At 46.3% G+C, this 16594-nt stretch overlaps 1 protein-coding gene across 1 annotated transcript; it reads left to right on the forward strand.

Moving 5' to 3' along the window:
* Nucleotides 1–9344: 9344 nt before the first annotated feature.
* LOC144266934 (up-regulator of cell proliferation-like) lies at nucleotides 9345–16150 on the forward strand. The gene is given in 4 exon segments (XM_077820521.1): nucleotides 9345–9404; nucleotides 11483–11701; nucleotides 11704–15540; nucleotides 15543–16150. Coding segments are annotated over 4 exon segments (4296 nt in total). The 5' UTR covers nucleotides 9345–9385; the 3' UTR covers nucleotides 15764–16150.
* The last annotated feature ends 444 nt before the right edge of the window (nucleotides 16151–16594 follow it).

Raw genomic sequence — 16594 nt, forward strand, 5'->3', positions numbered from 1 at the left:
TGACACATGAGACAGCCCAGTGTTTCCACCTCCATCTGTCTAATGCCATGTTTCTCACTCCATTATCTGTCTCCATGGCAGCAAAATCTTTCTTAATGGTTTTCTTATATGTCCTCTGTTGTCCTCCTCTTTTCTGTTTTCCTCCAGGTGGACTCTAGCCAAGGGCTTATCTAGGAATGCTGTTTTCTGACATCCATAAATTTGCCCAAACCAATTCCTCCTTCTTTCTCCAATCATTGTCTCTACAGTCTGTTGACCAGTTCTTTGTTACACATCAGCCTTGGTTACATTGTCCCACCAGGGGAAACAGAGAATTCTTTGCAAGCATCTCTGATGGCATGCGTCAAGTTTCCTGTTGTGGGCTTCTAGCATTTTCCAGGTTTCACGAGCATGTAGCAATGTGTGGGCCACAAGACTATTGCAAGACTATCTTGGTTCTTCCTATTTTTCCAGATATTTTCCAATCTCAAAAAAGTACCACTTGCCTTCCCAGTTCTTGCTTCCACCTCCTTATGGGGTTGGCCACCAGCATTGGGTATGCTTCCTAGATACACAAAGTCGCTAATCATGCCGTATTCTTTACTATCAATCACATGCATGCCATCATGGTTGACTCCTCTTTCGACTATCATGACTTTCATTTTCTTTTGGCTAACTCTACGTTGGCGTCCTCACATCTGACATTGACAGGAGCTTTTTTCATGGCATCTTCATCTGGGTCCCTCAGAGCAATGTCACCCGAGCGATACACGTTTGGGCAGGCTGGGTTGAGGCTGCACGGGGAGGGGAAGGAGCTGAGGGTGAGCTTTCGGAATGAGAGAAGGGACCAGAGCTTGGGGCAGAGCTAGGCCTTCACTGGGGTTGGTGCTCACTTTTATTACAGGAACTTATCATGTCTGCACCAGAGTGAGCACAGTGGTCTGGCTGAGACTCCAGCTGGGGAGGAGGTTGTGAAGTTGTGATGTGAAGCTTGTTTAGGTTGTGTGTGTTGGGGTGAAGGGGACTGTATTCTGTATGTTTCTTACTGTTTGGTGAAAATTTTGCTGGTGGGATGGGGAAATCTGTGTAATGGCCCCCACACAGCAGGAGTTCTCCTCTTGGTTTGTTCCTCGGGTACAGATATAGGGATTGTTCTACTGTAGCATAGTGTCTAGTCCAGCGGTTTGACTCTCCCTCTTAGGAGGGTGGGTGCATGCTGTTGTATTAATTTAGATGGAATATATGGGCTAAAGGTGTCAGCATAACCCTGCCAATTGTCTGACATTTAAACATGTTAAACAAGGCCTGGGGTTTGGTAGACAGAGACTTCAGCCTGATTTGTACCATGGCAAACACACAACAAAATTCATGGCAAAGGTGAGAAATGTATTCACTGAAACACACACAAGGAGAAGAATCAAAAGGCGGTAAAGAGCAGTGAAAATGAAATGGATTGTGTACGTAAAACAAACAATCAAAACCTATCCAATTCTCTTTTTGGGGACTGGATACTGGTTAAAGGCTCTTATTCAGTCAGAGAGTCTTTCTTGTTGGGGGAGAAAGGGTTGGTTCTGTTGTTCAGTTTTGAATCATGAATGAAAGTCACTTTCTTGCTTTAAACAAAACAGACCAACACAGAATGGGGAGAAGAGCTAGGAAAGTAAAGATGAGGGAAATTCGGGTTTTGTTGATGTTCTCAGGACACAGGGCAGCTGGTCAGTCATGGATGGAGGCTTTGGGCTGGCATGTTGGCCATGGCACCTGTTGCTCTGGAGTCTCCTGTTCACCTCCCCCATCAAGTACATCATCTGTTGGTCTGGTCAGGTCCCTCTCTTTCATTGGTCCTTCACAGTCTGGACAGAGTGAGAGAGACCATTTCATCTCATCGTGCTGGTGCCATGCACTGCAGTTGATTTCACAATCAGATGAAAAGCCCAGAGGGAGCGACAGGACAGGAGAAAGGTGGGGGGAGGGGAGGGGGAAGGGCAGAAAGGAGCAGACGAAGGAAGGGAAGACAGAGCAGGATCTCCCATATATGAGGTTGGGGTTCTCTCTGGTACAGCAACGTCATGGGTCCCCACTGTAGCACCAAGGTCTGGTGTCCCAGCAACAATCATTGTGTCGCGGTAGTGGTGATGGTAAAAGTAAAGTGGTTCTTTTGTTCTCCCTCTAAGTCTCTTTTTAAGAGCTCCAAACAGGTGGTTGGCAGAATAATCCATTCTCATTATTTCATCCACCCATTAGGCCTAATTTCTGACACACCAATTTCAGTTCATTGATTTCCAGTCCTCTGCTCCTCTTGGTTACCACTCAGAATCTTAACACAGTCCTGGAATGGTGTCAGTAGACCCTCTGTTTACATGAAGACAATCTTTCTGTTCCCCCTCTCATCTTTTCTTAAACAGTTTGATATCACAGATCATTGTGGCAATGCATGAACCTTTACATGCTTTTCACTATGTCGGCTAATAATTAAGGTAGACCCTGCTAGGCCCCAATTATTACAGCAGGGCTCCTGTAGAGGTTACTCCCAGTGGGATTCTGAGTGACTGAAGAAAATGCAGAAAACATCAGGGAAGCCGCACAAGGGATGGGGGATGGCCACGGATGCAGTTTTTTGGCGGGGATTGCTCCCCCCCAAACAGAGGTGAGGCATGCGGGGGCTCATGGGTTATGTCCTGCTGCTCCCCATCGTTTCTGCAAGTGCCCAGCTGAAGGAGGCTGTCTTGGCTCTGCTGACTTGGCGGATGAATGCCACCGCCTGGGTCCGAGTGCAAGTCGTGCTCCCCTTCTGCGTGCTGGGAGCCTTCCTGTTTTCTGTGGAACTGTGACTGCCTGCCGTTGTGCTGGGTAAGGGGGTGTGGAGGAAATGAGGGAAGGGAGACTGAGGAGGTGGAGGGAAGAGGTAGTGGGGAAGGAAGGGGGTGGAATAGGGCAGGGGGAGGGGAATGTGGCAGTGTGGGGAGGGGGATGGAGAAGAAAAGGGGATAGGGGAATCGCGGGAGAAGTCGGAGCCCAGCATGAAGCATCCCCTCAGTAGCAAATGGGGCTCTCCCATTAAGCAGGCCCATCAAACCCTCACCCTGACAAGCCCTACTCCTGTGCACCGGGACCCCTTTGACAAGCCCCCCTCACCCAGACCTCCACCCCACCAAGCCCCAACCAGCTGCACCTGGACCCCCACCCCATCAAGCCCCACTCCCCTGGCTCCCAGACCCTCCACTGAGCCCCCTTCACCCAGACTCCCCCGCTAAGTCCCATCTCCCCACATCCAGATCCGCCTGCTGAACCCTGATCACCTTCACCTGGATCCCCTGCAGAGTCTCATTGTCCCTGCACCCAGAATCCCCACTCCCCAATGAGCCCCTGGGCATCCAGATCTCCCACTCAGCTGCCCGCACCCAGATTGCCCCGCACAGAAACCACTCACACCACACCTGGATCCCCTCACACTAAGCCCCTCCACATTTGGATCCTGCTAGGCTGAATCTGTCTGCCCACACCTGCTGCATCTGGTGCAGAGAGGCAGGGCCCTGGGGTATTTCTGGGGCAGGCCTGGCCCTTGCATTGTGGCAGGGTCAGGGGCAGCATCACTGTCAAGTTCCCGTACCAGGGAAGGTGGAGGCTGCAGTGTGATCTGCCACCTCAATTCAGCCAGTGGCCTGTGCTCCCCACTGCCATGCTGGAGCCACATTTATGTATTGACAAATAAAATGTGCATAATTTTAAAATATTGTGCACTGACTTTTAACTTTTTTGGCGCAGAATTCCCTCAGGAGTCGAGGTGCATGAATGTGTACTTGGGACCCACTTCCCCAACTCTGGGCCTCCCCCGCCTGACAAGAGGCATCAGCAACAGGATTTGAGGAGTTTCAGTAGGGACAGTTGGAGCCCTCTGTCTTCTCTTCTGCTACATTTCATCCTAATAGATGAAGGACACTTGGGCTTCTTAACCTGCTCCCCCTGCTCTTCCTCCAGCTGCAGCAGAGTAAGGCAGGGATCATACAACCCAGGCAAGTACCTGTGGAATGGAGACTTCTCTGAGTCCAGAAGGATCTGGGTGAGTGTTTAGGGCAGGGGTCTCAAACTCAATTTACCATAGGGCCAGTGCCAGGCCTCAGATCCTCCCAGCGGGGCCAATAATGTCACTGAAGATGGTGTTCAGAAAAGAAAATGTTTATATTGTATTTTTTGTTTCAAATTTATTCGAAATAATAAAACTGTCATACAACTTTATACAATTCTTCGCCTGCCAGAGAGTTTTCAGCATTTGCCAGACACCGGGCAACGCTTCCGTTCTGTCTGTTTGTTGATGTTTGGCCTCTGTGACTGAGCAGTTGAAACCTTCAGGATTGCAGCAAGGTGGCCGTCAGCGAGTTGTGTTCGGTATTTTGACTTGTTTATAGTCATTGTGGGAAAAAAGTGATTCTGCCCAGTGACTAGTGATGGTAGCTCTGTCCTTCTCCCCCAGCCAATGGGAGCTGAGTGGGGGGGTGGCGCCTGTAGCAAACATTGCCGGCAATGTGGCTGAATGTGTCTCTCCTCCGCCGGCCGCAGTGGGGAGGTTCTCTGGCCACAGATAGCGCACGGGCCGGGACTTTGAGACCCCTGGTTAGGGTCTTGCCTTTGGGACTGTGAACTGAACTGCCCAGGCCCGAAGCAGAGATGTAAATTTCACGGGGATGGCTGTAAGCCAAAGACCCTAGAGTTTTAGTTTCAATTTTGTTTCCTGAACTTGTTCTCAATTTGCAAAGATTTTTTTTCCCCCAGCCAAGTCTCTGGCTCTGGGGGCCAGTTTGTGGCTCCTTCTTGTGCAGCCCTATGGCTTGTGGCATGGAGAAGACTGTGACCGATCTCCTGCTGGAGACCCTGGAAGAGCTGGGGAAAGATGACCTCAAGCGATTCAAGTGGAAGCTGAAGGAAATCAAGGTGGAAAACCAGTATAACAACATCCCCTGGGGCAAGCTGGAGACAGCACGTCCTGTGGATGTCGCCAAGGAATTGCTCAACTACTATGGGGAGCATTACAGGGTGGAGGTGACCATTCAAGTGCTGAGATCCATCCACCGGAGAGACCTGGCAGACAGACTCACCAAGGCAACAAAAGCTGGTAAGGGAGTGACCAAGTTCCTTCTCCATACGCAGGCTCCCATGGGCTTTGGGATTCTGCTGCAGGATCTAAGCATCGTTGTTGCAAAAATATCACAGATCTAGCCTTTATAATTGCTTAAAAATATGAACTGTGTGTGGCAATGTCTGCCCGAGTCTTCAGACAACCTGGAACAAGAGCATTGAGGTTCATCTCACAGCTGCTAGTGAACCCTGATGTCTGAACCCTAATGACAGAATGCCAACATTGTTAACTCTTTAGGTGCTGATAATTTTAGGAGAAACATACAGCGAATCCCACAATCCTTCATTACCTCTTACCACCGTAGAAGCCCCGAGTGCCCCTTTCCCAGCTGCCGAAATCTGCAACAGCATCTGCAGTGCAGCTGTGTGATTTCAAGGCAAAGTTATGCGGCATATTGAAAACGAACACTTATAGGGCAGGGTGAAATGCACTGAATTCAATATCAAATGAAACAGCACAGGAGTGACAGTATTGATTGTGTTGTGCATTTATGCATTTAAGTCAATTAAACTCCTCTGTTTTTAAGATGCCATTGGATTGCTAGTTTGCAATACCAGAGGACCACAGAACTTGAGGGACCTTGCTGCAGAATTTAGGCCACAGAGTATAAGGGACCCTGACTCACAACTAGACACCCAGCTGCACCTTCTCTGCAGTTTTACAAGCTATTTTCAGCTGCTTCTTAACTACTGTACTAGCAGCTGAAAGCCAGATGGGCCAAGTAATCCACCATCTGTGCAGTCTCCTCCACACAGCCAATGAAATTGTTGTATGCAGATTAGCTGTAGAGTAAGGGTGTTGATTGGCTGAGTTACCTCTGACATCACAACTGCCTAAAACTTTGGGCACGGCATAGATACATGCCTTGCTTTTGCTCAGGTGTAATTTGTAAAGTCAAAATGGTTGTGACTTAAAAATTGGACAGTACCAATCCGTGAAACCCAGGGGTGATTGGTAATATTCTGAACAGAAAGCGCTCTCAGCCGTGCTTGTAGCTCTTTCCATCACTTCACACTGACTCAACAGACATTCTAGGCTTCAGAGTGATGCACAGAGACACAATCCTGGAATCTTATCATATAGATCAGCAGTTCTCAACCAGGGGTCAGGGGCCTCCTGAGTGGGGGGAGGGCTGCGAGCAGGTTTCAGGGGGTCCACCAAGCAGAGCCAGTGGGGGCCCAGGGAAGAGAGCCAAAGCCCCATTGCATGGGGCTGAAACCCAGGGCCCTGAGCCCTGCAACCCAGGGTTGAAGCCGAAGCCCGAGCAACATAGATTTGTGGGGGGTCCTGTTACATGGGACCCCAAGCAATTGCCCTGCTTGCTACCCCCTAATGCCAGCCCTGGCTGTTATATGCAGAAAACCAGTTGTGGCACAGGTGGGCCATGGAGTTTTTATAGCATATTGGGGTGGGGTGGACTTCAGAAAGAAAAAGGTTGAGATCCCCGGATATAGATAATCCTATCTTTAAAAGTAACTCACAAAGGAATAAAAGTGGGCATGTGCCCTTTCTTTTTGGTGCTTTAAAAGCCTTGTTTTTAATGCAAGTCTTGTCATCTCTGGAGGACTGTGTGTGAGAAGAAAACTAGTAGGATTATGACACCACAGGTACTGTCGTGCTTTAGCAAATCACAAGTCCGTCCTAAACAGCAGGTGTTTAATAAACACAGCAACTACAAACTATAGGTAAAGAAACATGCTTCTGTACAGATTGTTTCAACTTTTTCTCGCTTGTTTACCACGGGCTCCACACTGTCGGGGACTCCATTCAGCACAAGAGACCTCTAACAGCTGAATAATGTACTGCAAGTAAACATTTCTTTACAGATACTAAAGTGTAACCTGGTTAACTGAGGGGGACAGGATTGTTATTCAAATTTTTTAAAACTTTGTTTTTTGTTAACGCATTTTTAACTGAAATGCCTAGTGCTGAGATTTGCAAGAGTGACTAGTGATTTGGGGGGCCCATTTTGAGGTTTATTAACGAGGTTTAAAATTGCTAGGCACCACCCCTTTGAAAAGTCCTCTTGAAGGCATCTCACATTGGGCACCTAAAAACTGGAGGCATCCAAAATCATTAATCACATCTGAAAATCTTAGTTTGTGTGTCAGCTATTTCCTCCAAGCTAATGGACTTGGTCTTTTAGCCCAGACAGGTATTAACTAAAAGATGTAACCAATTGTTTGACTACACTTGTGGTTGGTTCTTAAAAAATGTTCAAGGGACCAAATAACCAAATTTAACCAAATTTATTGTCCAGAGACAAAGCGGTAACATTCCAAAAAGAAGACATACATGCCCTCCTTCTGGGAAGCAATTCCTATCTCATAGCTGTTAAGGTTCCTTCCCCACTCTGAACTTTAGGGTACAGATGTGGGGACATGCATGAAAGATCCCCTAAGCTTATTTTTACCAGCTTAGGTTAAAAACTTCCCCAAGGTACAAACTTTGCCTTGTTCTTGAACCGTAAGGCTGCATTCCTGATCTGTTCCCGGCAAAAGCATCAAACAGACAGACAAACCCTTTGTTCTCTCCCCCCCCCGCTCCAGATTTGAAAGTATTTTGTCCCCTCATTGGTTATTTTGGGTTAGGTGTCAGCGAGGTTATGTTAGCTTTTTAACCCTTTACAGGTAAAAGGGTTTTGCCTCGGGCCAGGAGGGATTTTATAGCGTGGTCTACAAAAAGGTGGTTACCCTTCTCTTTATATTTATAACAATTGCACGTTCACCTTACATAGAAGGTGTGCTTCAGAGACATCCAGCTCAGCTAGCAGTGTTTATAGTATGATTTTACAAGTTACACAACTCTTTACATGTCACTAAAATCCAAACCACCACTTCATTACAGTTCCTTAACCCGTTGAGGTATGCTTTACTTTTCTTAGCTTAGATTTAAGTACTACATTCCAAAGCAGTTGGGCATGGAGGTACATCCCATCCTGTGCTAGGACACACCTTTCATATAGCTTGGCTTTGACAGGCTTCCTATTTTCTAATGTCAAAGCACAATCAGTGTGCTGGCTTTTTGGCAAGCCACACATATACATGTTTTGGGCAGGCCAGCACGCAGCCTCATTAAAATACGTTTTGGGGCTGGAATGAGGGGCAGGAAATAAGAATATCGTGACAACAGTGTGTGAGGTGTAGTGAGCTGGTCAGGCCAGCTACGATTTATGGTTACATACCAGGAGCCCCTTGCCATCTGATATTAGTCTTTTTTGCAACTGCACCATATTTGCTGACTCATATTCAATTTGTGATCCTCCCTAACCCCCAGATCCTTTTCTGCAATACTGCTGCCGAGCCAGTTATTCCCCATTTTGTAGCGGTGCGTTTGATTTTTCCTTCCCAAGTGAAGTACTTTGCGCGTGTCTTTATTGAATTTCTCCTTCTTGATTCCAGACCAGTTCTCCAATTTGTCAAGGTTGTTTTGAATTCTAATCCTGTCCTCCAAAGTGCTTGCAACCCCTCCCAGCTTGGTGTCATCCACAAACTTTATGAGCATGATGCATGCATCCTTCAGCAACATTGAAAGGCACAGTGAAAAATTTGGGGGCAGGAGAAGGGAATTTTCCCCTTCATTGCTTGCACCTCATTAGCTGCATCTCTGACAATACTAAGTTTCTGACCTGGGCAGCTTCACTTGGACTTGGGTGGAAATATTACTGCCATTCTTGCTACTGAACATGTTTGCTTTTCACATGGTGGGACTGGCCGACAGCCTACCAATGCAGCTCCAGAGACAGGCAAATGGGATGCACCATATGAATAGGTGGGGGAAAAGGGAGTCCTGACAGGAAAGGGGAGAAGGCAGGATCCTAGCATGGATGAATAGGGGCAAGAGAAATAGGAAACCTCACAGAGGGTGAAAAAAATGGACACAAAGCAGAAGTGGTGCAGGCCAAGTGGAAGAGCATGTCCTGTGACTGGTGGAAATGCATCACAGAGAGGGACTGGAAGGGGGGATGTTCAGCAAGGGGAGAGAGAGAAGGAGAATATGCTATTTTCTCAACAAAAAGATAACAACAAGAAGGAGCAGGGATCCAGAGCATTTTCTCTCTCTCTCTCTCTCTCTCTCTCTCTGTAAGTGTAAGGCTAAACTGGTGGGAGCCTCCATATCAAAGAGAGTTGTTGACTAGGTACCAATAACACATTTTCTCTGTTTCTCTTGCTAGATGTTTTAAATCTGGAGCTGGAATCAGCGAGTCCCCAAACTCCAGAGCCAAGGGAGACAGATGGCTCCAGTCTGGAGCAAGAATCCAATACCCAGCAGATGCCAGCCGTTATCAAAAGTACTGTCTCTTATAAACCTTCCTTCTTACTTGCAATTGATGCACTGTAGTAATGACCATGTCACTGAGTTTGATCAGTTTGCATTACAGCCCAATGGGGACAATAAGCTGTCTCTTACCTGCTTGGAATATCCCTTCTCAAGCTTACTGGTATGGACAGACCTGGGAGATATTAATCTTGTGCTGGAGACATCACCAGATAAAAACTTGTCTATGGGCTTGAAGGCAGCATTGCCTCAACCTGAACTGCAGGAGAATCTAGTCATTGGGCAAGGCTAGGTCTGCTAACTCCATAAAAAGAGAAAGAGAGAGACCATCGAGCTATGAGAAAGAGAAGTTTGGGCCCAAATTGTCAAAGTGGCTAGCCTACTGATTTTTGGATGCCCAAACTAGATACCTGGAGATGGAGTTTCTGAAGGGCTGTGCACCTACAAAGCTGGAAATCAGTGGGAGCTGTGCGTGCTTGGAACATTGAAAATCAAGTCCCAAGTATCTGAGAGTGACAGCTAGACTTTGGTGTGTCAAGGAGAAAGACAGCAAAAATTAGTGGCCAGGTTTGGAAATGTCGGTATTAGTCTCTAGAAATGAAGACGATGCTAAACTGACCTTTGCACCAGAGCTGAGAGAATAACTGATTGTTTTGGTCCAACCCTTAAATGAAAGGCCCCTAAATCATTTAATTTTGGGTTGAAAACACCTGAAAATGAAACACCATGAAAAACCAAAAGCTCTGCTCCATGCAGCTGTTACATAAGCCAGTTCATAGCCAAGGCACAGAGGGAGCAAAGAGGAGTAAGAAAGCTAGAAAGAGTGAAAAGAATTAAACTTGCTGACACTGCGGGTCAGGTACTGACTGGGCCTGGGAAACTGAGGAATGGCAAAGACTGAAGGCAAAATGAGGGTTCTTTAAAAGACCAGGGAATGGAAATTTTCAAAGCTACAAATGAGAGGTAGGTGTCCAGTTCCATTGACTATGAATGGGGATTAGGTGCCCAACTGCAATGTATGCGTTTGCAATAATCTACGCTGAAAAGTGACTCTGCAAAAAATGGTGCCCTATAGCTGCATGTTTAATGTGGGTGAGTTATTTTGAAATCAACTGTGTGTACACTTACAAGAAAAAGGATGATTTCTTTGACATCTGTCCTTGTAGATGCATTTTGATCCTCTAGTCCAGCCTCTGACAGAACCCAGGCCAGAGAATTTGACCCAGTGATTCTTGCATCCAGCTCGTAGCTTATGATTGAGCTAGAGCAGGTCTGACCTGAGGGTGAAGCTGGGTTCTTGCTTTCTCCCATCACTACTTTTAAAGATTTTGCAGGCCAAATTCTGCCCTCAGTGTCCCTCTGGCTGACCCTGCCAACACTCATCCTGCCCTGGGTGACCCCCTCATTCTCTTCTCTGCCTTCCCACTCTGCCCTCTGCTATTGATTGGCACCTATAAGCCATACTAATGTTGCACAAGAGGGAATCTAACCCAGCTCCCCAGTTCATAGCTACACTGGCTCTGCCAGGCCGGAAAGAAAGAATTTCCTTTTGTTTCTAAAGTCAGAAGATCAGTTGAGTAAAAACAGGCTGTTTATACAAAGTCACCTTTCAGGGCTTCTCTATACTACCGGACAGATCGACAGGTAGTGATCGATACAGCGGGGGTCGATTTATCATAGTATAGTATAGACACGATAAATCGACCACTGAGCACTCTCCAGTCAACTCCGGTACTCCACCAGAACGGGAAGAGCAAGCGGAGTCGACGGGAGAGCATCAGCTGTTGACTTATTGCAGTGAAGACGCTGCGGTAAGTAGATCTAAATACACTGACTTCAGCAACGCTTTTCACGTAGCTGAATTTGCGTATCTTAGATCGATCCCCCGCTGTAGTGTAGACAAGCCCCCAGGGTGGAGCAGTGCTTTAAGCTGCATGGAGGTTGGGAAGGGTCACTTCCATAGGTCCTGTTTCCAACCTGCAAAGTTAACTGCTGTTCATTTTGTTCCCATCGCTGCCCCAACCTCCAAAGGATCCATTCCATTTAAAAGCATTTCTTCATCACTGCAATATCGTCTTTGTCTTTCCACAGAGCGAAGAACACTTCAGGGCATCCTGTTCAAGTTGAAACTGAAGAAGTACAGAAGCAGGAAGCTCACATTATGTGACCTCCAGGAAATCAGCCCAGAAAGTCTAAAGGACTGGACTGCTCAGACATTAGGGGATTTACCTTGGCATTTCCTGAGGAAGGTCATGGCTCTGAATGGGACGGCCAGAAACACAAGCCTTGGGCATGGGGAGCTTGAAGATGAAGCAGTCATGAGGATGAGGAGGAGCTGCATATTGATGACTATTTCTGTTTTAGTGACGCTGAGATGGAAGTTTCTCTGCACCCCATTGATGTTCTCTGTGCCGTTCTGCTTTGCTCAGACAATTTCCTACAGCAGGAGATTCTGTCCAAAATGTCCATGTGCCAGTTTGCCCTCCCTCTGCTGCTACCTGCCCTCGACAGCCCCAAGTGCACCCTAATGCTGTGGGCCATGAGGGACATTGTGCGGAAGTGGAGGCCGCACTCCCTGGCAGAGAGCAGAGGGTTCAGAGAGGAGAGCCTGGTGTTCACGTCAATGTCAACCATTTCCTTTGTACGGATGGGGAGCTGCAGCTTCTCCAAGTCCAAACTCCTCAATGAGGTTCTCAGCCCCTCCCAGCAGCACCACGATTTCTTTGTCCATTGGGACATGGAGTCTGGGAACATCCCTCGGGAAATTGCAGATGGGCTGGTTGAGATATCCTGGTATTTTCCTAATGGGAGCAAGAGTTCAGATCTTTTCTCAGAACCCATTGCGGTTACAAACCTGCATGGAGACATTGAGTTGCACTGGCTGCAGTTCAACTTTTTAATGAAGATATCAACACTTATGTTCATATTTGTTGAAAGACTCAGTGAAAGGGAATATATTCTTTTATCGTCTCTGAAGGAAGCAGGCACAAACCTGTATTTTATGCTCGGTTCTGAGGCTGAGAAATCCAAGGACATGTTGGGCTTCCTTAAAAAGCTAGTTCTGGACCTGAAATTGAGGAAGTCACACCTGCTGTTCAAGCAGAGCACAACTAATCAGGCAGAGTTTGTAAAAAAGCTGCGAACCACCATTGGAAGAATAACAACATTTCCTCATAGGCGCGTGACTATGGAAGACATGGCTGAGGCTTCCCGGGAACTAGGAATCCAGGTAGATGAGGACTGCAAAGAATGTCAGAGCTCCAGCAAGTGCGTTAAAGAAATCAGTGCAGAAATAAAAGACGTGGCAAAGTACAAGAGGGAAATGCTGAGACTGCAAGGGGATCTAGGGAAGACTGTGGCTAAAGTGGAAAAAGAGTTGTGTCGAATGAGAAAACCAAGGACAACCCACTTAGAGAAATATGAATCTGAGTTGAAAGAAAAATTGGTGGCATTACACCAAGAAAAGAATCAATGGGACCTTACTGATGGTTTGGTTCAATTTATCAATGGGATAGCGTGTTTGTCTCAAATGGAAAGATGTTATTTCCTGAAATGGTTGAAGCTTAGCCTGGATCACATTACAAGGGGGAATCTTGCTAGCTTAAAAGCAGAGTATAAAGAGAAATGTAAAACTTCAGGGAACAACCCACAAGAGCTAGCAGAACTCAGTAAACTAATCGCTGCCAGATCCTTAGGGTCTGAGCACTTCATGCGTGAGTTGGGGCAATTCTATGAGGCTGAACATTCAAGGGTGAAACAAAGCAAAATAACAGAAAGCCAAAAACAATTCATCTGTCTCCCAGGCATAGCAGCTGACCTGATGCTGGAAGGGTTTCCAATGGAGCTGATCAATGGAGATGCCTCCAACATCCCACTGCAGTGGGTGACAGATGTTCTGACTGAGCTCCATGCCAAGCTGGGGGGAAGGTCCAGAATGCTGGTTCTGACGGTGCTGGGAGTGCAGAGCACTGGGAAATCCACCCTCCTCAACACCATGTTCGGCCTGCAGTTTTCAGTGAGCAGTGGCCGACGTACGCGAGGAGCCTTCATGTCACTCATTCAAGTGGCAGAGAACTTTCAGCAGGACCTGGGCTGTGACTTCATCCTGGTGATAGACACAGAAGGCCTGAAAGCTCCAGAACTGGCCAGGCTGGAGGATAGTTATGAACATGACAATGAGATGGCCACACTGGTGGTTGGACTGAGTGACATAACCATGGTTAACATGGCCATGGAGAACGCTACCAAAATGAAGGATGTTCTGCAAATTGTGGTCCATGCATTTCTCAGAATGGAGGAAATTGGACACAAACCCAACTACCAGTTTGTGCATCAGAACGTCAGTGACGTGTCTGCGCATGAACAAAACGTGAGGGACAGGAAACACCTCCTGGAGCAGCTGGATGAAATGACCAAAGCTGCAGTGAGGATGGAGAAGCAAATCAAGGCAATGGCAATTTCAGATATTATGGACTATGATCCAGAGAAACACAACTGGTACATCCCTGGCCTGTGGCATGGAGTCCCTCCCGTGGCTCCAGTGAACATAGGATACAGTGAGAGCATGTGTGAGTTAAAGAATTACCTATTTGAATTTACAAAATCTTGCTCTGCTAAAAGATCCCTTAAGGACATTTCCCAGTTAATTGAAAGGCTGAGAAGCCTGTGGAACACTATAAAACACGAACATTTCAGTTTTAGCTTCAAAAGCAGCCTTGTAGATGAAGTCTATAACCAGCTGTCTATGAATTATGCAGAGTGGGAATGGGGTTTCCGCAAGGAGATGCATCTGTGGGTATCTGAAAAAGAAACTTTCATTCTCAACCAGCCAGTAGCAGACCTAAATTTCTCTGTCTTTAAAAACATAGCACTGGAAAAACTGCAGTGTGGTGAGCAAAAGATCATGGACTGCTTACAACAATATTTTGCAAGGAAGGCCTCAGACCTGCACGTAATGGAAAAGTACAAAGAAGATTTTATAAGGAGCACTAAAACACTCAAGAATGACCTTAAAACCCACGTGTTCAGCAAATGCGAAGAAGCCATTCTTATTCAAATAGGCAGGCTGAAGTCACACAACATCCAGATTAACTACATGAAAATAATTGAAGGGGAAATTGATCAGTTATTGGCAAACTGCAGGAGGAGCACAAAGCAACTAGATGACAAGAAACTGGAGTCTAAATTTGAAACAGTATGTCACGAAACATCACTCTGTCCTCTACAGAACTGTCAAGTTGATGGAAATATGGAGGCCCAGTTGAGAAATGACCTGATGAATCAAAGGATTGCCATCCCAGAGGTGCTACAAGGAGCAGGAAGCCTGAAGGATTACAGAATGAACTCCTTCAAGATGAAATCTAAGTATTTGGAAAAATGGCTGATTCGTAGAGCAGGGTTACACAAAGATAGTTACCTTCAAAAAGCAAAAGACATTGCTAAATCCTTGATGGATCAGTGCCAAGATTACATTAAAGAAAAGGTCATTTCCAAAACAGACTACGACAAAGCCTACTGCAGGGAATTGCTGTGTATGATCAATGAGAGGCTCCAAGAGGCAGATGTTTGGAAATGTTATACTAATGCATTCTTCGAAGTTGACCTGAAGCTTCACATTCTGGGGGAAGCGGCTCATGAGTTTCGGAAGATGCACGAAGTATTTATCCAGGAAAACAATCCCCAAAAACATCTGGAAAAATTTGAACCTGAGTACCTCTCCCAATTTAAAGATCTTTATTTAGGGAAGGATTCCTGCCAAAAGAGGGTCAGGGATTTCTGTGAACATTGTCTCAAACCTGCCCTGGTGGACTACGTTAAGAAAAGAATTGCAACAGAAATAGTGGATGACTTCCTCAGCAATGGACAGGCCATTAAATATGGCTGCAAGATCTTTTTGCAGTTTACCGTGGAGAAGAAGCTCCTGGAAGATGGGAACTTCAACAACTATCTGAATTACGTTAACAGCTATGAAGAGTTTGTCCAAAGCTGGATCCACAGACACTTGTTAGATTACTATAACAAGACCAGTGGCTTGGAAGTCCTGGAAAGAGAGATTCTATCCACAGTAGTAAAAAAAGTGAGAGGAGTTCTGGAACATGCCAAGGACATAAAGCCTAACTCGGTCTCTGCTTTCTTAGATTACTTTTGCAAAGCATTTCCAAGGACAGCTTAGTGGGGATACTGTTCAAAAACACAGCAATGGCCCAGCAATTTTCTGCAGACATTCAAACCTTCCTGCCTGACCTGGAACAGCAAATCTTATCTGAATTTAAGGAGCTGGAGCTGGAGTCAAAACTCTCCAACCTGCCATTGAAGCCTCAGGATGAGATGTTCAAGCAAGTTTCTGGATTTGCAGAAGCCTCCATTCCCTGAGGGTCCCAGAGAAGCAAGAGAGATATGATAAATTCCTTATAGTAGGACTTTGGTATAAATGGGAGGCTGAAATGGCAATATTGCCACAGGAAAGAAACTGGGCAGCAAAGAGCAGAAGCCACTATGACAATGATGCTATGGGTCAGTCTAAACAACTGTCTTAAATGCTTAAATGATCTACTGGTGGCTTGGCTAGGGTTAGACAGACTGAGCAGGATCTAGGGATGGAGATAGAGTGACCTGCTTGACATTAACTCTGTTGATGCTGGCTCAATCAAATAAACTGCTAAAAATAATGTCGTACCCAGCCTGTGTGTTCCCAAAATATCCTTTAAAATAGGATTGTTCACCTAAGATGGGGAATAGGACAGGAGGACGGATGCACTAGTTCCCTCAGACCTGTCTCTCCCTACACCTTTCACATTGATACAGATATAGTTACTGGGTCAGACCAGTGAGCCCATCTAGCTTGGTATCTGGTCTCCAACCGAGGAAAGTGCCAGTTACTTCAGAGGAAGATGCAAATGAACTCCCTAGAGGCCAGTTATGGGATTACCTGCCCAGAAGAAGGTTTCCTCTTAACACCCATTAATTAAGCCTGATCGAAAAAATGTTTTGTACCAATAGAAATGTTCTGGTCAAATATATTTAAACAGGTACAAACCCTAGTGGGTTATACTGGGCATAGCTCATTCCCATAAATGTACGGGAATAAGCTATATCCATATAAAGGCCTTGATATTGGTATGACTGTGTCCACACTACGGGATTCACCACTTTAACTTCAATGTTTGCTAAGCCAACTCCAGTTGAAAGGGTAGAAAAACTGCC

The sequence above is a fragment of the Eretmochelys imbricata genome, chromosome 6 (assembly GCF_965152235.1).
Source record: "Eretmochelys imbricata isolate rEreImb1 chromosome 6, rEreImb1.hap1, whole genome shotgun sequence".
In the NCBI taxonomy this organism is placed as follows: Eukaryota; Metazoa; Chordata; order Testudines; family Cheloniidae; genus Eretmochelys; species Eretmochelys imbricata.